This window comes from Hippopotamus amphibius, chromosome 1 (assembly GCF_030028045.1).
Source record: "Hippopotamus amphibius kiboko isolate mHipAmp2 chromosome 1, mHipAmp2.hap2, whole genome shotgun sequence".
Classification (NCBI taxonomy): Eukaryota; Metazoa; Chordata; class Mammalia; order Artiodactyla; family Hippopotamidae; genus Hippopotamus; species Hippopotamus amphibius.
In genome coordinates, this window is record NC_080186.1 from 26,521,223 (window position 1) to 26,542,118 (window position 20,896).

The 20,896-nt window shown below is 49.0% G+C and overlaps 1 protein-coding gene across 2 annotated transcripts in view; it reads right to left on the bottom strand.

Annotated features, from left to right (window-relative positions):
* Positions 1 to 20,896, bottom strand: part of CSMD2 (CUB and Sushi multiple domains 2) — a 629,134-nt gene that overhangs the window by 195,760 nt on the left and 412,478 nt on the right. For both annotated transcript variants that reach the window (XM_057744228.1, XM_057744218.1), the window contains exons 16-22: positions 19,882 to 20,020; positions 18,826 to 19,013; positions 17,937 to 18,125; positions 17,630 to 17,746; positions 10,236 to 10,451; positions 8,617 to 8,805; positions 2,372 to 2,541 (exon numbers count right to left, since the gene is read on the bottom strand). In XM_057744228.1, coding sequence (XP_057600211.1) covers positions 2,372 to 2,541; positions 8,617 to 8,805; positions 10,236 to 10,451; positions 17,630 to 17,746; positions 17,937 to 18,125; positions 18,826 to 19,013; positions 19,882 to 20,020 — 1,208 coding nt within the window. The remainder of the gene's footprint in view (positions 1 to 2,371; positions 2,542 to 8,616; positions 8,806 to 10,235; positions 10,452 to 17,629; positions 17,747 to 17,936; positions 18,126 to 18,825; positions 19,014 to 19,881; positions 20,021 to 20,896) is intronic.

Below are 20,896 nucleotides of genomic sequence, written 5' to 3' on the forward strand. Positions count from 1 at the left end.
CAAAACCTGAAAGTCGTACGTCTCAAAAATGCCTTTTTCTGCAGGGTTAGGAGCAGCCTTCCTCCAAGAAGGTCTCTGCATTGCCCAACTTTCCGCAATTCCACTGGCAGCACTAGAGCCAGGAGGTCCCTCTGGCCTTGCTGGCCCGGGGTGTGTCCTCTGAGGCTCCGCTTGTTGATAATGAACAAATGCATGGAGAGAACCGAGGTCAAGGGGGACGCCCAAAGACATGGCCCTTAGACAGCATAAAGTCCTGTCTCTTGCTCACTTATAGGGAGATGCACACTGCATCTCTCTGTCTGGAGAGCTTAGAGGTTGGAAAGCAGAGCTTAAGGAGCCAATGATAGGACCCTACTCCCTCCTGGGCCACTCTGCCATATTCTCTTCTGTTTCAGGCATAACCGGTCCCAACTGGTCATCTCATAGTACAGCCTCTTGGGTTCAAGAATAATTAGATAAGAGTGAGAAATGCTTTCCAAACATGCGCACGCGCACACACACACACACACACACACACACACACACACACTAGAAAACACATGTCCCAGAGGGTGGGTCAAGAGTACCATCTCTGCATAAAAAGCACAGTGTGCTCATCGTATCTACAGAGAGTCCTAAGGGATGGGGATTATTTAATGGTTTCTCTTTGGATTTTCTAGAGTAGTGACCTTTGGTTGTTTCTAATACCTGGATTTCTCTAGCTACAGGGAATAAAACTATATTAGAATAAGATAAAAAACGTTTCTTGGCTTAGGATAAAAATGGACCTACTCATATGAGATTTTCCTTATAATCCTTTTTAATAAGGCAGCTCTTTGATAAATTCTCCAGAGTCAACTCTTCGATGACACACACACACATCATGTGTTATTGGAGGTACACAATCACTCACACACAAAGAAACACAAGTCATATGTGTGTTCAATGTCTTAACAAGTCTGTCTCTATAAACCTTTCTTTAGTCCAAGTCTTTTCACTTCTTTCTCTTATGCAGACCTTGAATCCACTTTCTTTAACCCCCCTGCACAGGCAGGCCATCACCATGGCTCACTGAAGCTGCTGAAATAGCCCACCAGTTTACTAAAACATAAACTCAACACACGCACAAATGCACACGTACAAAACACAAGCATGAACAGACACAGATCCCCCAAGCCAAATACAGACACAGAAGCACACATGTGGAAATGTCCACATAAACATATCCAGATCCACACATATCTACACAAATGCACACACGCACATATTCTATGAGCTCTTCCTTATCCAGGTTGATGGTCAGAGTTTACAGTGGAAAACCTGATCCACTGGCCGCTCCAACGGAGCTTATTTATTTATTTATTTATTTTGGAGAGAAATGATGTCTTTATTATGAGATATTCCATCATTTATTTAGATCTTTATCTCCACAATATTTTGTAGTTTTCTGTGCAGAGATCTTTTTCTTTTTTAATTTAAGCTCTTTATTGGAATATAATTGTTTTACACTCTTGTACCAGCTTATGAGGTACACCAAAGTGAATCAGCTGTATTTGTACACATATTCCCATATCCCCTCCCTCCCGCGACTCTCCCCCACCCTCCCCGTCTCAGCCCTCTAAGGCATCACCCATCATCGAGTTGATTGCCCTTTGTTATACAGCAACTTCCCACTAGCTATCTATTTTACAGTTGGTAGTGTATATATGTCTATGCTACTCTCTCACTTCGTCCCAGCTTCCCCTTTGCCCCCCGCCCTCCCAACCCCGCGTCCTCCAGTCCATTTTCTGCATCTGCATCCTTATTCTTGTCCTGTCACTGGGTTCACCAGTACCATTTTTTTTTTTTAGATTCCATATATATGAGTTAGCATACAATGTTTGTTTTTCTCTTTCTGGCTTACTTCACTTTGTATGACAGACTCTAGGTCTATCCACCTCATTACATATAGCTCCATTTCATTCCTTTTTATGGCTGAGTAATATTCCATTGTATATATGTGCCACATCTTCTTTATCCATTCTTTGATGGGCATTTAGGTTGCTTCCATATCCTGGCTATTGTAAATAGTGCTGCAATAAACATTACGGTACATGTTTCTTTTTGGATTCAACTGAGTTTATTGTGATGATTTATTATGCAGTCAACCTCTTCTCAGTCACATACATATTTGAGAGCAGCTCCTAAGCAAACTCTAAAGCCATGCTCTTTAGAATATACTCGCCTACCTTTCTCTCTTAGGTTCTCACTTCTCCCAGATGAGTGAGGACAACATCTTGGGACTCAGGAGGGAAGAAGAAAGGTTGGGTCATTCACACAGAGATGAATGAGTGTGGTGTCCACACTTTTGCATCTCATAACACACATACTCTATGAAATCTATCAGTGTTACCTTGAGGACATCTCCTTCAGAGAGTTCAAATGCCCTGGCTTTGAGCTGAATCCCCTTCCCCGGCTGGGTCTGGATGGAGTAGATGCACTCGTGGTTGTTATTGTAGTTTACAGGAAAGTTGGGGGACAGCAGAGTGCCCTGAGTGCCCGTGACTGAATTCCCACACTCAGCTGGAAAGAGAATCACAATAATCACAGATTAAGGCCTCTCAGCTACATCCAGAAAACAACTCACAGCACTGGAGTACCTTACAAAAATGATAAGTTGCTTGTCTCTCTATCTGCCAAAGTGCCTGTTTATCTGTCCATTTGTCTGCCTGTCTATAGGAATGCTTATCAAATTTTTTTTAAACACCTGCCCACCTGTAGCCCTGCTACGTTCCTTTATTTCTCTCCTTCAGTTTGTCTGTCTTTCTTCTACAGAAATACAAGTGAACCTACCAGGCACCCTTGACTTTCACAGTGTTATGAAGCAGCCATTCTCCCTCCCACCTGTTCATATAGTATCATAGCAACAGAAATGATCGAGGAGCACATCAGGGGACGATGGGGCAGCCACGTGAGGAGGGAATGAAGCCTTTCACTATCAGAGGATAGATACGGAGAGGGGACAAGATTGGACAATAACTGCTAGCATCTTCCAGGCTTTATGAGGATCATTTCAGCCATTAGTCACAACAACCCATCCCCATGAGGCAGGTACAATTATCATCCCTGTTTTAAAGATAAAGACCCTGGTACTTAGCAGTTTAGATCAAGTCTCTCGATTCAAGAAGAGGAGGGGGATGACCACTCAACCCTCTTGGTCCTGGAATTTAGGGCCTCTGAGGCTCTGGAGAGAGTTTTGGCAGAAACCCATGGAAATGCTGTTTCATTCAACAGCTAATGAATTCACACCTTCCTCCAAAATCTGTTTATCCTCCTCCAGGATGAGTCAATCTTTCCCCATTGTCCCCATACCTTTACTTATAGTGGTTATGACATTTTACTTGACTTATGAGTTAACATGTCTATCTGCTCCTTTACACTGTGGATACTTTAGGGCTTGGTCATATTTCTCTATCTCCAGCACCCTTGGTGCCTGGGCAGGACAGGCAGCAGCAGTGAAAGGGGAGGTAGCTCAGTGCAGAGCATGTGCTGAGGGATGTTGGCTCTCCAGGGTCTCTGATAATTGTGAAGCCTCTTGCTGGGCTTCCCAGTGGCACAGCATCTACCAGATAACTCCCTGATAGCTTGTTATTTGTCTGCACCCCCTACCCAAACTGTGAGTTACTTGAAGGCCAGGGTCATGCTTAATGAATCCATGAATTTCCAAGGCTTAGCCCAGATTGTCTGTAAAATAAATATTTGCCAAATGAATGAATGAATAAATACAGACACTGACCTCAGAGGATGGACAGCTCTAAAAATAATTAGGTTCTGGAAGGATATAAATAAAAGTCCAGATGGCAGGCGTGTTACTTGTCTGGACATATGGGGAGTCTGGAGCACGTGTGGAATCTCTGAAATTGATGGTAGCAAGTCTGCTTTTCCCAAACCATTCCTCAGTGTCCCTATTCTAGGCACAGTCATTGGCTGGAAGGACCCTGAGGTCAACCCATGGGCGGCTGACCACATATTCAACTCTAATTGCCCTAAGCCTGGGGTGTCCTAGGCCACAGTAGTGTGGAGGGAGCAGGTGATACAGGAACATTCAGAGCTGAGCCTCTCGTGGGCTTAGCTGTACCTTTGTGTGTTCTCTTGTCCCCAAGGCTGCTCCTTAGACCTTTGAAGATAGTGACCATGTCCCACCAACCAGTCCCTGCTTTATCAACAAACCTAACTCCCTGGACCCTTTCCAGGTCAGGACCAGCTTCCGTTTCCTAAGGTTTACATAAGCCATTACTAGGGACAGCATGTTTGTGTCCCTCTGACAAATTCTTATGCTGAAGCCCTGGTCCCCAGTGTGATGCTATTTGGAGGTGGGGCCTTTGGGAGGGGATTAGGTCATGAGGGTGGAGCCCCCATGATAGGATTAGTGCCCTTATCAGCAGAGGAATGGACCAGAGCCCACAATCTGTCTGCTGTGTGACGGTACAGCAAGGAAGCTGCCATCTGGAAACCAGCGAGAGGGCCTTCACCAGACACCAAATCCGCTGGCACCTTGATCTTGGACTTGCTAGTCTCCGGGACTGTGAGAAATAAATGTTTGTTGTTGAAGCCACCCACTTTATGGTATTTTCTTATAGCAGCTTAAACTGAACAAGACAGCCATCATTTGTCTTGGAGGAGAAATCTCGCTTTGAAGTATTTTAAACTCAGCCTGTTTGCGAGGTGTCCAAACATGCGTGATGAATGTGCAGAGCTGGGGCGTAAAAGTAAAGGGCGGGTGGTGGACGGGCACCCTGGAGGCTGCTGATACTTTAGGTAGATATGTTTCTAAAGTGTGTAAATATTCTGGGTGCCCTCTGATGCAGGTGGGCATTTGGGGAGGGGGTGCTGAGGGCTGTGCACATTTAGACAGTTATTACTCAGCCACATCACGTGGGCAGCCCTCTGAAGCGGCTCTCCATCATCTCTGGGGTCACATGGTATTCCCTTCCATCTAGGGAACAACATGTGGTGCAGCGGGATGAGCATGGACTTTAGATTCAGACCAGTTACATCAACTCTCTGAACCTCGGTCTCTTTATCTGCCTCCATCTGGACAATAACAGCATCCACATAAAACTAGAGAGAATACATATTTGAAATTTTATGATGAAATAGGCAAATACACAGGGAGTGGTCAGCACCTAGTAATTCCTCAACAAACGTTATTCCTTTCTCTCCCCATCTAACCCGATGAATCTACACAGCTTGTCTGCTTCTATTTGGAGCCCTAACTGCCTGGGCTCCGGGGCTGGCAGAAAGCCCAAGAAGCTTCTCGGGAAGCACGTGCTAGCTGCCTGACATTCACAGCACCCTCACTGTTCCCGATGCCTCTTGCTCTCTGCCTAATTCCTAAAAGTTGGTTTTCCTTAAACGTGGGCTTTGACATATTTTTGCACCTCCTTCCTGCTCCAGCTTGCTGCATAACAGCTATACACCATCTCTGCCCCAGCACGACCGTCTCCTCTTTCCCACATGCCCAACTCTTTTATGGAGGGAAAAGGGACTGATGGCTTCAGATGGGGCCAGTCCTTGGCCAAACACCCGGTCCTGACCCCCTGCCAAGGCCTTTTTCCAGGGCACCAGGGAGTGTACAGGAGGTAGAGGGCCATAGCGTTTGTTTCTGGGAGAGTTTCCAAAGTATCAGGGTAGGTGAGCAGATGCACTGAAAAGCCAAACACAAGCATAAATGGAAACAAATAAATGTTCCAGAGAAACAAGCAGTCATCTGCACCAGGAAGTGCTGCGGCTGATTCGTGGCATCAGTGACTTCTGTCATTCCCATGAGAAAAGATCTCATTAAGGGCAGGGGCTGTGTCTTGTCCGTCAGTCTGGGGCTCCCGAGGCAGGGAGTTAGGTCTGCTCCATCACACGGGGCTCCCAAGGACAGGGCCACGTCTCTTGCTGCAGAATAGGGTCCTCTGGGGTCAGGGCTGTCTCTTCCACATCCAGCTCAGGGGACCCTGAGGTCAGGGGCTATGTTGCCTTGTCACACCATGAATTAGAGCCCAGGGCTGTTCATCTCCTCCTCAGTGGGGAATGTTCCTGGTAAGTCATTCCATTTACACCTCCAGTGCACATGGCAACTGGGAGCATCTCCGGGGTGGCCTTTCCTGTGATACCTCCAGCCTGAGGCTCTGTTGCAGGGCTGGTGGTAATGAGAGGTGATTATAATTGCTATGCCTTATTAATACATACAAAACAGAAGACAAATGTAATAATGAAAATATCGTGAGGTTCCATGAACAAACAGTAATTGGAATAATAAGTTAAAGAATGAGTTTCTATAATGAGATCAATGAGGCGAGAGCTTAGGGCGTGTGCGCATCTGTGGTCCTGGATAATCCCATTCAGGAAAAACTCCCCCCAGAACCACTTAGCTGAGGACATTTCTCCAGAGGAGAAAAGAGCTGCTCGCAGCCACATCGAAATTGAACCTACACGGCAGGAGTTACATGTGTGTCTGAATGTGTGCCCAGGTCAGGGTGGGTGGATGCTCTGGGGGATGGTTACAGGAGAAAGGATAAACTTGGAGATTAGTTAACTGATCAGAAATGGCATTCTGCATCTTTTTGTCTTAATGTTTCCCCTCTGAGATCGTAAAAGGTTATTGTTTGTTGGTCATTGATAAATAATGATGAAAAGGTTATTGGCAAAATGATAATTATATGGTACCCCATTGGAGTATGTAAATTATGTCATCTGATTTGGAATAAAGCCTGTGAGCTGGATATTGTTATCTCTGTTTTATAAATGAGGAAGCTGGAGTCCATGGGTTTAGTGGCCTGCCCAAGATATAACAGCTGGTAAGTGGCAGAGCAGAGACTTGACCTTGGGCCCATGTGACCACACAGCCTGAGCCCAGCTGATCTTGCCATCCTGTTTATGACTGTCCTCTGCAGAGCCCCAGGGCTCCATGGGGTTGTCTTGGGCAAGGCTGACTTTGAGGGCTCTCAAGGCACTGGCCCGTGTTTCAGTCAGTGCAGTACTGCTCTGATTTGTTTGGTATACTGGGGTTTTCTGTACTATTTAGCACTAGTGCTTAACTGTGGGTGTGGAAATTATTCCACTGATCCAGCCTGTGTTCCTTCTAGCCCCACGGTATGAGCACTGAGCAAGCAGAGCCATGAACCTTATAAATGAGGGGCAGCCAGAAATTGCTGGGATATCACCCCACTTCTCTCCACCCTCTGGGCCCGGAGCTCTGAACAGCCTTCTCTGGCACCCTGGCAAGGAGGCCGGCAGGGCCTTGGGTCACAGGGCTCCTGGTCCCAATCATCAGCTACCTCTCTAACCTCATCACCTACTGTTTTCCCCATCACTCACTTCAGACTGGCCTCCAAGCTGTTCATCTAACACGGAGCATCCACCAAGTTCGGGCCTTGGCACACTGCTCTCTCTTCTCCCGTGAATTAACTCCTTGAATTTCTTCAGATCTCCCCTGAAATGTAAGCTCATCAGAGAAGGCTTTCCTGACTACTTGTTATAAAAACCTCCTTCAGGGACTTCCTAGGTGGCGCAGTGATTAAGAATCTGCCTGCCAACGGAGGGGACACGGGTTCAATCCCTGGTCCGGGAAGATCCCACATGCCGCAAGCAACTAAGCCCGTGCACCACAACTACTGAGCCTGTGCTCTCGAGCCCATGAGCCACAACTACTGAGACTGTGTGCTGCAACGGCTGAAGCCCGTGCACCTAGAGCCCGTGCTCTGCAACAAGAGAAACCACCACAATGAGGAGCCTGCGCACCACAATGAAGTATAACCTCCCTACTCACCACAACTAGAAAAAGCCCGTGTGCAGCATTGAAGACGCAATGCAGCCAATAAATAAATAAATAAAATAAAATTCATTAAAAAAACCAAAAGCAAACAATAAAACCTCTTGCACTTCCTAGGCTGACTTTATCTTTCTCTATAACCCTCAACACTGCCCAAAACACTACACAACCATGTGTTTACAGCCTATCTCCCCTGACCAGAATGTAAGAGCAGGAGTGGAGAGACTTTCTCTGTGTCATTCACCTTTGTATTCCCAGCATCTAGAAGCGGGCCTGCAATGGGTGCTCTATAAATGAACCCAACTCTTTCTTCCCTCTCTCCTCCTCAGTGGAATGGATAAAGTCTTTCTAGAGATTCTCAAAAGCTAGCACCCTCATTGGAAGAGTAAAATCAGCCCTCTCTTCCACCAGATGGGGACCCTCCATGGGCAAAGGTCATGTCTCCTTCCTGTAGGTCCACCCATGCCCCACCCAGAGTTCTCTGCAAGAGGCATCCAGAAGCCATGGGAATGTGTGTTAAGGGTGGGAGGTAACAGTATGGAAATTAATTTCATCTGCGCGCCTACTGTGGACCTGCTTTGTAAAGGTCAGTTGAGGCTACAGAACAGCCCATGAAGCAGGCGTTGCCATTCCTCCTGTACAGATAAGGAGGCTGGAGCGGAGGGAGGGGACGTCACCCACCCAAGGTCCCACTGCAGGTAACCATGTGCTAAGACAGTCCTCAAACCCAGTCCTGTTGGCCTCTTGGGCCTTGTGCATTCCACCACCTCACAGCAATTGACTAAAGTTCGGCCAACCCCATTAGTGAAGCAAAATGAAAGCACGTGACCACCTACCAACACACCTTGGCAGAGGCGAACTCCACAGGCGCCGTCTGCCCCCCAGGCACGTGATGCGGGCCGTGCCCTCCAGACGGTACCCGGGGAAGCAGGAGAAGGTCAAGGTGTCGCCTACGCCAAACTGCAAGCCCTTCCGGATGCTGTAGGCTGGGACCTCGGGCTCCTCACAGGGCTCCAAGTCATATTCTGGAAAGGGAGCAGGAGAGCCGGGGTCAGAGACAGAAGATGGGAACACACAGACAAAGACACCAGGGAGGAGAGGACAAGCGCGGAAGACAGACAGAGGTACAGGATACACGCTGATTCATGAAAGGTAAGGAGAGGGACAGAGGCAGGCGAGAACAGGCTGGCTGTGCTCTGGGGGGTCTAAGCGCCTCATGACATCGAGCGGTGGGAGAGGGCACTGCGTTTCTGGAGACATGCTTCCCAGGAGTATGTCAGCGAGGCTGACCTTCCCTCTTCTGTCCCTTCATCTCCACGTGAACCCCCAGCCTCAGGCTTGAGGATTCTTCTGCCTCTCTCTCCCTGGGCACCAAGCCAGGTCAATTCAATCAGCCTTGGTTCTGGAGGGTCAGAATGTATGACCCAGCCTAGGGCAACTTACATTGATAAAAAGAACCCAAGTGCTTCAGCTGAAGCTGTGTCTCGGTAACGCTGGCACTTGAGGCAGACGGCATGCATGACAGAGTGGCATTTATGGACCAGGGACCTGCCTCTAGTGACTTCTATGCCTCTAGTGATAATGTAGAAGTACCTCTCCCCTCGTCCCCAAGGGCAGCTCCCTTTTGGGATACAGTACCTTGGGGCTCTGTGTGGTGGAGAGAAAGACACGGGATGAGGCAGACTGGCTGAATATGTCCCATCAGCCAGGACATGGCAGGTGGCATCTGCTGGAGGGACACTGTGGGGCTGAACTGGGCCATGTCCCATTTCCTAGAGGTCAGATATCTCTCGCCAATCCCGGGGGAATCCATCTGCTGTCTCTGCTCCTGGCTGGGAGGGGAATGGGTGCTCTGAGAGCACTGGGATAAGAGCAGTGGGAGGACTAGGTACTGGAGGGGTAAGGGTCCTCTTTCCTCCCTGAATGCAAATTAAAGAGCTTTCTTTTCAGAATTCCTAAACACAGAGATAAATATCCACTGCTAGTAAATTAGCATTGGCGAAGCAGCCCCCAAATGAGACTAAAACACTCCAAAATGTTCATTTCAATCGCCCTTCTTTTTCTTTCTTTCTTTTTTTTTTTAAAAGAAATTGCTGTGGTTGTAAATGAGTGGAAGTGGAATCAGAAGAATCTGGAATTACTAGGGCAGGAAGGGACTTCCGTGAGGTCCTCTAGTTCAATCCGTTGGGTCGGTCATGATCAGAGTGAACCCTAAACACCTTTGCAGAAGGAGATTCCCCAACAGACCTGCTAATTCCTTCCAAGCCCACTATAAGGAAGTTCGTGCTCGTGTCTAACCCAACTGTCTTCTGCTGCAGCAGTGAGGGTCCCCTCCCAGAGGCTGGGGAGGAGACCAATAGCCATCTGCTGGGAAGACCAGAGGCCGGAAGCAGTGAGGTGGAGGAGACACAGTGCTCAGCCGTCTCTTCCCCCGAGGGACCCTCACATGCTTTACCTGAGAAGGTGATGTTGAAGCCTTCATAGGACATGGAGAAATCGGAGATGAAGCGGACCTGAGCCGTGAAGTTGCCGTAGAGTCCGGCGCTGATGGGGGCCGGCAACCGCGAGCCGGTCAGCTGTCGCAGGGGCTGGGTGAAGCTGCCGTTCTCCGTGATGAGGAGGTAGTCGTGGCCGCTCTCCAGGTGGAAGGTGTGGAAAGTGAAGAACACACCTGCCAGGAGACCAGAGGGTAAGGGTGATGACGGTGAGCAGCTGAAGGAGCCCAACTGCACGATGGGGTCTGCATGAACATTTCTCGTTTGCAAACGTCTGTCGGTGTGCCGACGTCCAACACACACGGGCCAACCTGAATGAAGGAACTCAGGTGAACCGGACATGCCCTTGCCCACAGGTCCAGGCAGGGAGAAGGACACTGCTCCCAATTTGAAAGGGAGATTTATGGCTCGGTCATTCATTCAGTCAAGAAACATTTGTGTCTTTGTTGGGTGCTTCCTATGGGCTAGGATCTGGGCTAGATGGGTGCAAGGGGATATAGCTACAGTAACAGAGTGACAACCACTGTAACCACTGTAGATCAGACTGCACTGGGGGGCAGAAGGGGAAGAGGGGAGGCGAGGGCGGCCTCAAAAGGAGTGAGCATTTGATTTGGGTCTTAAAAGGAGGCATAGGAATTAACCATGTAAGAGGGGAAAGGGTGTCCCAAGCAGGGGACCACCGCGTGTAAAGGGACAGAGCCGCTGTGGATTCCAGGGCCCGGTGAGCTGCATGGTGCGGCTGGACATACTCAGCAGGAAACATCTGGAAGAGAGACTGCAAATGCAGCCTGGGGCCGGACTGAATATTCTTCTGGAGGCACCCAGAAGTCATCCTATCCAGAGTGGATCAGATTTCAGATTAGCAAGATGTTGTTGGCTGTGAGGATGACGAAGCAGAGGGAGAGGAGGTGGAGAGAACAGTTAGAAGGATGTCGGCCATGCACTGGGGGAAAGTGGATGGGGGCTGGCAGAAGGGGTGAGAGCAGGAAAGGGACACAAGGTGCAGGAGGTGAAGTGGACAGGGATCAGAGGCAACAGATGAAAAGGAGGAGTGAAGGGATGACAGAGAGGGTCTCAACCTGAAGGACACTGATGTCTTTCGTGACCCAGGGTTGGACACGTGAGAGGACGAGGAGCAGGTGGTAGAAAGGTAATGGCCTTGGCTTTGAACACCTTGCATGTTCAGCATTCAAGCAGCGTGAGCTAAGGGGAACTGGAAGTACAGATTTGGAGTTCAGGATTAAGGTCGGACTATACCAGCAGATCTGGGACAGGTGCTACCTGAATCCCCAAGCGTGAAGAGGACCAGAGCAGGGCAGGGCGGCCGTCAGAGAAGGGGAAGATCGGAAGCCTGGGGAGGAGTGACATTAAACAGAAGACAGGGAGGAGGGGGAGCGGTGGGGGAGGGGACAGGCAGCCACCCCAGAGGGAGAAAAGGGAAGCGACCCCCACTGAGGGGGTGGGGCTAAGAGCACTCAATAAAGACAGTGACATTCAGCACTAAGGATGTGTCACTGCCCTGCGCTGCTCTGTAGTTGGCCCCTGTCAATCAGAAGGGAAGATACGGAAACATTTCACCGTGCTAATAATCCTCTAGCATGAGTACCATTATTCTCATCTCCATGCTACACCTGATGAAACCAAGGCACAAAGTGATGAAGTCATTTGTCCGAGGTCGCCTAGCTAGTAGGTGGGAGAGCTGGGATCTGGACTGAGGCAATCTGATGGCAGAGGCTGTGCAATAAACCGCCCCAGGACGCCGCAGCTTCTCCAGCTGCTATGGAAAGAGAGCCCATAGTAGGAGGGGCCAGGTGGTGGGAGGGGCCGGGGGTGAGCAAGGTTATAGCACAGCAGGATCTTAACACCCAGAGCATCTCTTGAACTTGTCCAGATGGCAGCTGTGTTTGGGTGGATGGATGTGTAATGCATGTCTGCCCACGAGTGAGCATGCCCGTGGGAATACACGCCATGGATGTGCCAGGGCAGGAACTCAGGGAGGCGAGGAGTGTGGCACCCACGTGCTGTTCAAAGTCCACGGACCTCAGCAGCCTGGGCCTCGCCTGGGAGCTTGTTGGAAATGCAGAATCTCAGCCTCCATCACAGACCTCCTGAATCAGAATCTGCACGCTAACAAGATCCCCCAAGAGATCTGTAGGCACATAAAAGTGTGAGGAATACTTCTCCAGATAATTACTGATACATGTTTGATAAATGATGGTTAGGTCCAAGGTCTTCGTGCTAAAGCATTCTAGATGTCTTCATATTTTTGCCTTTCTGTTGATAGAGACTGGTGATCTGGAGTATTTGGGAGTCTACAGATGGGGATTGGGGGAACAGAACCCAGCAGAGGTGGTGGGACCAGGGAGGCAGCTTGTGAATGTCCTGTGCCTGGGCAGCTGACAGGCATCTATTTACCTATTTACTCAAAGAAATAGATCCTGAGCACCTACTAAGAGCCAGGCCTACGCTAAGCACCAAGAAAAATCTCCCAGGCTAGTGGAGGGGACAGACACATCCATGGTGAGAATCCAGGGTTGGGGCACAGAGGGAGAGTGGGTGACTATGTCCCCGGGGTTGAGAAGGCTTCACAGGGGTCACAGTCTGTGACACGAGCGGTGTAAGCATGCTTGGAGCCCTGCACGTATCCTGTACCCCCGCTCGTAAACGTGTGCAAATGAGAAAACTGTTCTCAGTCTGCAGAGCCTGGGAAAAGGCTTGGTGGAAGAGACGTCTTTCTCTCCTACCTGGAACACGGGGTTGAGTGGAGGGTGGTTCAGACACAGTAACAGGCAGACACGAAGTCGAATTAAGCACTGTGCCTCCTGTCTTTTTCTAGCATGCAAATGCAGCCCTTTAAAGGAGTAAACATTTGGCAGAGATTCTAAGGATGAATAAACAACCGAGATGAAACCCCCGGGTCTTCCAGCTGTGCTGATTGCTTGGGGCTCTGTTGGCCATTGTGTGAAATTAAGACGTTGTCACAGAAATAGAGGGGCCCCGTGTTGGAGTTTGAATCCAGATCTGATGTGACAGATGCACACACACACGGAGCCTCCGCTGCAGTGAACCACGCAGAATCAGGTGAAGGACATCGACACCACACTGGAGCCGAGGGAGCAGGGCTGTGGGAGAGGAGGGGATCTGGAGGGAGGCAGACTTAGGTCAAAACCCCGTCTACCAGCAGAAGGGTCTGGGCCAAAGTGGCTCTGCACCTTCAAGTGACATTTAATCCTTGGAGAGAAGAACACCTGGGGCAGCACATGCAAAGCTCAGAGCACAGTGCCTGACACACAGTAGGTGTTCTCTGCGCTCAGTTCCTCTAACTCCTGGATGTCAGTCCTGGGGTGTTAGCAAGGGCATCTTATCTGGACTCTTGAACTGGCTGTTCCCTCAGGCTGGGCATGTGGCAAGTTGAACAGTTCTGAATTTCACAGAGTTTTGAGTTTCCTCAGCTGCACTTCTGCCTGGTAGGGAGCAATCGGAATCAGCAGCCTCAGAGGTCTATTAACCCAAGATGTGGTTACACGCAGAGCCTGAGGGGTGCCCTCTGGAGAAGGGTCGGAGTTCATTTTAATTCAATTCATTTAGATATTTCTGGAGTTTCCTCTGTGCCGGGCATCAAGCCAGTAGCTGGGGAAACTGCAGGAAATAAGGCAGACATTTCTCTGAAAGTGCCCGGAGTCAGTCCAGGAGACAGGTGATGAAGCTGTAAGTTCCGTACAGTGGGGTGAAGTCTGGGGTTGGAAAGGTACAGGGTCACGTGGGGGCAGGGGGTCGGGAAGGCTCAGTAGAGGAAGTTTGTTCAGAAGGATGCTGGCCACACAAGGGGAATGGTGGAGGTGGTGCAGGGAGAGGAAGTGTTCCAGGGGAAGAAAAGGGTCCTATTGTGCAAAGCTCGAGAGGACAAAAAAGCCTAGAAAGCCTAGGAAGTTCTAGGAACTGAAAGAAGTTCAGTGTTGCTAGAACTTAGTATTTAGAGGGCCAGAAGGAGGCTGAGAAAGGTAAGCCAGGGCTATAGGGCCATGCTAGCTATTTTACAATTTGGGGCTCAATGCTAAGGGTTTGGTGAAGCCTTTCAATGGTTCCAAGGAAGAAGTGATCTGGTTTTACACCAGTGACCTCTTGTTGATTCTCTGCCCAGAACACCTCTCACCCTGGCTAATTCCTGTTCATCCTTGAAGCCTGGCACGTCTCAACTCCCCACCTCTGTCTGCTCTGTCCCAGCATCGGCCTTGATGTATCGAGAGATCTCTTTCGGCTGGATCTCTACCACTGGACTACAAGGCGGGAAGCACCAGGGGGCTCATTCCCCTTGTTTGCCTAACACCCACAGTGAGTGCAAGTATCAAATTTGTTAAAAATCTGTTGAACTGCGTTGACTTCTAAGCAAAGACACACGTAGAAAGGCAGAGAGGAACATGTACCCCTATAACTACAGACATCAGACGCAGAGAGATCATGATTAGAGGGGGTCGTTCCTCAAGGGCTCACGGAGGGCTGCCTTTCTTTCCCTCTTGATGCCACAGAGTAGCTTCCGGCTCCGGCAACGGCCAACTCTGGACCAGGCTTGGTGGAAACAGCTCTGCAGGATGAACAAGGACACTGCCTCCATCCCTTCTCTCCTTGAGAAAAATACTCTGGAAAGAAGGGGCCAGCCCCACTGTGCCCTGACTGCTGGAGAGTCCTGTCTTGCCCAAGAAGCTCCAGGCCGTCCTAATCCTGGCTAAATATCAGGCCTATTAAAGGCAACAGTGACAGTGCTTAAATACATGAGGTGGGATTATAAGTGACTTTTCTTTCAAGTTTTCTTTTTGATACAAATAGTATACTTTACATGCAATACATATTTAGTGCTCAAAATTAGGAAGAAGTCAGAAGATGAAAATAAGAGATAACTAGTACTAACATTTGGGGGCATAGTTTTTCAGACTGTTTTCTATGCACATATTCTTGCTTAATATTTTTTTAAATGTTCTCTTTTTTTAAGCACTTTTTTGATGTGGGCCATTTTTAAAGACTTTGTTGAATTTCTTACCATATTGCTTCTGTTTCACGTTTTTTGGTTTTTTGGCCACGAGGCATGTGGGGTCTTAGCTCCCCCAGCTCCCTGACCAGGGATCGAACCCACACCCTCTGCACTGGAAGGTGAAGTCTTAAACACTGGACTACCAGGGAAATCCACCCCCCCCCCACCTTGCTTAATTTTTATTTTAAACTGAGTATATCACTCTGGCAAACTTCTTTTTTGCAGCCAACAATGTATTGCAACCACCTGTGTAGGGCTTTAAATATTCTTCCACATGATTCCTTTCAGTAGCTGCATGGTGATATTGAACATTTCTTTATTTGGCTATACCATACATTTATTTAGCGTTTCCTGATTGATGGACGTTGGAATAGTTACTAGTTTTTCAATTAATAAAGTGTTTTAGGGGACCACCTTGTAGTTAAATCTTGATATAAAGTTCATTTATTTTCTTCTGATAAATTCCAAAAGGTAGAACTGCTGGGTCCAGAGGCACATATATTCTTAAGGCTTTCGATTCATTGCTGAATCGTCCTCTGGAAAGTTTGAGCAGCTTCACGCAGTTTCTCATCTCTACACGGTCCCCCACACTGTTTACCCTGTTCTCTGCGGGCTTGGAAAGGGCAATGGCATTTCATTATGGGGTGAATATGCATTTTCAAAACTGTTGGGGGGTCAAGGTCTTTTCATCTGTATTTCCTCTGTTATGAAGTGTTTATAGTTTTTCTTATTTTGTAGCCCTGTCGACCAGGCACATTTTTCTTAAAAACTTTTAAGAGCTCTTTATGCATCAGGCTGGAGGTCCTTAGAAGATTACATAGGCTACAAATATTTTTGTCCGTTAACTATTTCAATATTTTATATGAATATTTTGAATATTTATATATTTATTTAAAAAAACATAAATCCATTCAAAGTGTTATTTAATCAAATATAACAGTCTTTGCCTTTATGAATTCTACTTTTGGTGCTACTCTTTAAGTACATCCTACCTGAGGTTAGAGTTTTCATATCGTTCTAGTATTAGAATTTGTGGTTAAATGTGCGAGGTATGATTTGGCTTTTTCTTTTTTCCAAATGGTTAAGCCCACTGTTTTGAAACCATTTATTAAATAATCCATCCTTTCTTTAATGGATCAGAAATGACACTTTAATCATATACTAAAGACTCTCTCTCTCTCTCTCTCTCTCTCTCTCTCACACACACACACACACACACACAGAGGAATCTCTTTCTGGATCTTTATTCTCCCCCACTGATTTGTGTGTCCACTCCTATACTCATACCACATCATTAAAATTATTTTAGCCCATAACAACATCTTAATATCTGGAAGGGTTACTCTTCTCTTTAAATTTTTTCTTGGCTTTTCTACGTGTTAATTCTTCTACATCAGAGGTTCTTATTTAAGGGCATGCATCACAGTTACTAGCGAAGTATTCTAAAAACATAGCTGCATGGTTTCCACTTCCAACATAGAAAATCTAAACCTCTAGGGTAGGGGTCAATATTAGAGTATTTGACAAACTGCAGAGGCATTAAAACCTTGAATTCAGATGAATTTCAGAGCAAGCTTCTGAGGGTAGAAGCCACATCTGTCTGGTTACTGGGTATTCCCAGCCCCAGGGTCTGTGGCATAGGTGGAATTCAATCAATATTTGTTGAATGAAAGAGGATATTAATTAATATTTATTTGTAGTCAGCACCATTACTTTGAACTTGGATTCCCAAAGATCGGTTATGTCAGGGAAAGTGGGGCAACAGTCCAGCTTGGTGAGGAATATGAAAACACTCATCTGAGGAACAGGGTGAGTTCTGTGAGAAGAGGTTCTCTACGTACAGTATCTGAAGCCTGGATGTGAGGAACAGGGAATAGAAGTAGCCTATATTCCTACAGGACGCAGTATGAGGAACTCAGTCTCAGGTAATTGGGAGTGGTCAGATCTATCAGAAAATGAGAATAGGTGCCCCTTTGCTGAGTGAGTTGATCACCTCTCCACCACGGGGGGTATTTACACAGAAGGTGTGTTGCCATCTTGTGGGGAGTGATTTGGAGAAGATTCCCAAATTAAGGAGGCTCTAAGGGCGGGTAATCTCCAAGAGCTCTTCCAGAACGGAGATGTTAGATTTGAAAAATATTTGTTGAATGAGTTCTGTGATTCAAAGAGATAGGAAGGTTCTGGGAGTCTTCTGGTTGGTGAGAAAAATCCAGACTAAGCCCAGAGGTCACTATAGAGGGAGATTCGCATTGAGGTCACCTTGACCTCGGGACCTTGAGGCCCTGACCATATCGCATCCCAGTACCTGTCATGGGCCTAAACACTCACCCTTGCCATGTGATGTTTCAATAATCCAGGTGCAGTTCAAGTTGTTGGGGTAGAAGTCAGGGAACCCTGGTGACAAGATAGTCCCACTGGAGCCTTGAATGAAGCCACCACAGAGAGCTGGAGAGGAGGGAAGAGGGTGCTGAAAGACTGGGGTGGTCCAGGGAGCTTCCCCCACAGTCTCCCTAGGAACACATCCCCCCTCTCATCCAAACCCCCAACCCTCACTGGCAGGGTCAGGGAGTCAGTGCCTGTGTTTTCACAGCAGGAAAGGAAGCCTCTGCTTTAGTGCCTCCTTCTGGTGTCTCACCTTCACAGCTGGGCAGAGCCCGGCTCCACTGGAAGTTGGGCTCACACTCCAGGGGCTCCCCGTCGCTCAGCGTGTAGCCCGAGTCACAGGTGAAGGTCACCAGGGCACCCACGTAGAAGTCATTCCCATGCCGCTGCCCACTGACGGGGATCCCTGGATCCAGACAGTGGTCTGACTGCAGTGTGATAGCTGGAAAAGAGGGCCCACGGCTGGAGCAGACAGCTCACCGGGAGCACAGAGGAACCCCAGCGGACTCACAAAGGGAGGGAGAGAGCCCTGATTGAGAGAAGGCTGGAAGCTGTCATCTTCTCCCTCCTCAAACGTGGCTGTCAGTATCCGCTGAGGCTATCTGAAGACCCATCTATCAGGGAAAACGAGTGGCCTTGAGCATTTGTATGTTCGTCATTCATTCAGTAAACATCAGCGGAGTGACGTCTACGGCTCAGAGCCCGCACTAAGGGTTGTGGATACGAATACGGGTAAGGAAACGACCCTCTCTCATGGTGCTCTCGGCCATAAGTTTCAATAGTGGTCTGCAAAGAACTGAATCAACAACCTCTTTCAATGGAGGCACCAGCGATGAATGCAGCTGATGAGAGAGGGTGAGGGAGCAGGAGATGACATCTCCTTCCATGTCACCGTCTGTCAAGCACTCTGTCCCCGGAGTGCCCAGCACGGCAGCGCCCAGTCATCCGCACACAGATGGGCATCTTTCATTCTTTCTCCAGTGGAGCTCTGAGAGATGCGGAGGGCAAGGAGCACCTCCTGAGGAGCACAGCCTAACTGGGAACACCACGGGGATGTGGCCAAGTGGGCCCTCTGGGTGGAGTTCAACCCTGGGTCCTTTCCTCCACCCGGCTGACCCTGTCACTGCCGCCCCGAGACTCACTCTCATAGCGGAGCTGGAAGCCGATGTCTGAGTGGCTCTTGTCAGTAGAGAAGAGGAGGTAGAGGTAGTTGCTGGTACTGATGAGGAACTGGGGGACCTGGGTCCCATGGTAAACCCCGATCAAGGGCGCCGAGTACGTCCGACCATCTCGCACCTCCAGGGTATCATAGTTGACCTCGGTTTTAAATCTGCCGAAGGTGGAAATGAAGACGTCTTGAGAAACCTTATTAATTTGCAAATGACAAAAGGCCCTGCCTGACCTGGGCTTCAGAACAACTGCATTTTGGCAGGCTGGGATAGCTGAGGAGATGTGGGAGGACCTTCCCTACTGTGCTGAGCCCTTGTCCTCCTCCTACGGTTGGATGCCGCTCTTCAGTCCTCTCTGTGGCCTGGGCTGGGACCCATCTTCAGACCTAGACGCACAGGGACTAGCCTCATGGGAGTCAGAATATTCTAGGCCAGGGGTCAGCAAACTACAGCCTGAGGGCCAATTCTGGTCTAGAGTCTGTTTCTGTATGGCCTAAGGGCTAAGAATGGTTTTTACATTTATAGAGGAGCATTTTTTTTTTTTGTAAAGCAAAGACTGTGCAACAGATATCTGCACGTGTCCCATGAAACCTAAAATATTTACTACCTGGCCCTCCACAGAAAAGTTTGCCACTGCTATTCTAGGCCATGAACACTTTGTCTAGAAGTCTGTGTTCATACTTGGGTGGCTACTTTCCCCACCTGAGGGGCATGACTTGGGGGAGCGGCTAGAAGTGGGGCACGTGAGCCGCATTTGTCAGAGGGGAGGAAGACTGCCTCCCCACGCTGCAAATGTCAGGGTCATCTCCTCAGATGCGAACAGTCCCCTAAACAGCACTCCTGAGGTGGAACCAAGGCCAAGGGCAAAGCCAGTGCAGCCTGTCCCCAGCCGGGGCAGCCACTCCAGTGTTCTCTGACCTTGCTGACATGGCAGCATCCATGCTGTTACCCACCCACCCCAGCTTCCCCCCCACACCACTGCAGAGACATCACCCCTCGCCCCTACCCCCAGGCTGTGGTTACAAGCACCTGTCGAAGGTGATTTTGATGGGGTAGCCTGGCTGGGCTTCAATCACCCAGGCGCAGCTCAGGGCATCCTTGTAGAAGCCAGGCCAGCCCGGAGACAGGACGGTGCCACTGGGTGAGGTCAGATGACCACCGCAGGGAGCTGGGGGGACAGAAGGGAGAGAGGCGGCTTTCTTGGGGGGGACAAATGAATAAACAAAAAAAAACCTCTCTACGAAACGTGTCGGCCAGCAAGTATTGTTTTTGTTTTTATGGAGAATTACATAAGCTGTATAAACCGTGAGTTCTGTCTTTGGGGACCTTTATGGATATATCCAGTTCCAGCACTTGGAGTTTTGTGAAGGGCTAGAGGGGAGGAATGAACAGAATCCATTAAACCAAGTCCTCTGCCACTCTAGAAGGGTTGAAGGACAACTAATATTTGGGCCACACTGGTTCTTTTTGTTCCTGACTCAATCATCAGGCCTCTGGCATGAGCCCGGCCCACCCCTGGCGCAGCTGGCACCTGGAGCGCACAGGCCGCTGCACAGCGAGCTCCCTGAGGGCAGGGGCTGTGTTATTTGTCTTACACAACTTGGAACCCCCAGCCCGTAGCCCCGGGCTTGGCACACGGGTGTCCCTCAGTGACCACTGCTTGACTGGATGAGTGGATGGAAGGGTAAGCGCAGTCACGGCAGGTACAGCCACAGGACCCCCGGGGTCCAGGCAACCCCACGGCTGGCTCTGAGCTTGCAAGCCCTGTTATCTCGCCCTTGATCTCCCTCTGCCCATCCTCCCCTCCCAGATTCCCACGCTCTCCCATCTTTCCCATCACTCCTGCAACCAGACACTCGGCCCTGTGGTGGTCATTAGAGCTGGTCCAGCGGTCCGCCTTCAGGCCACATGGTTGGATTCCATTGTCCACAGCTTTTGTGTCCACGGACGCAAGGCCACGTGACTGCCTTGACCGATCAGCAGAGGGTGGCAGTGATGCGTGCCACATCTGTGTGGGAACTTGAAGAGCCAGTGCATGGCCTGC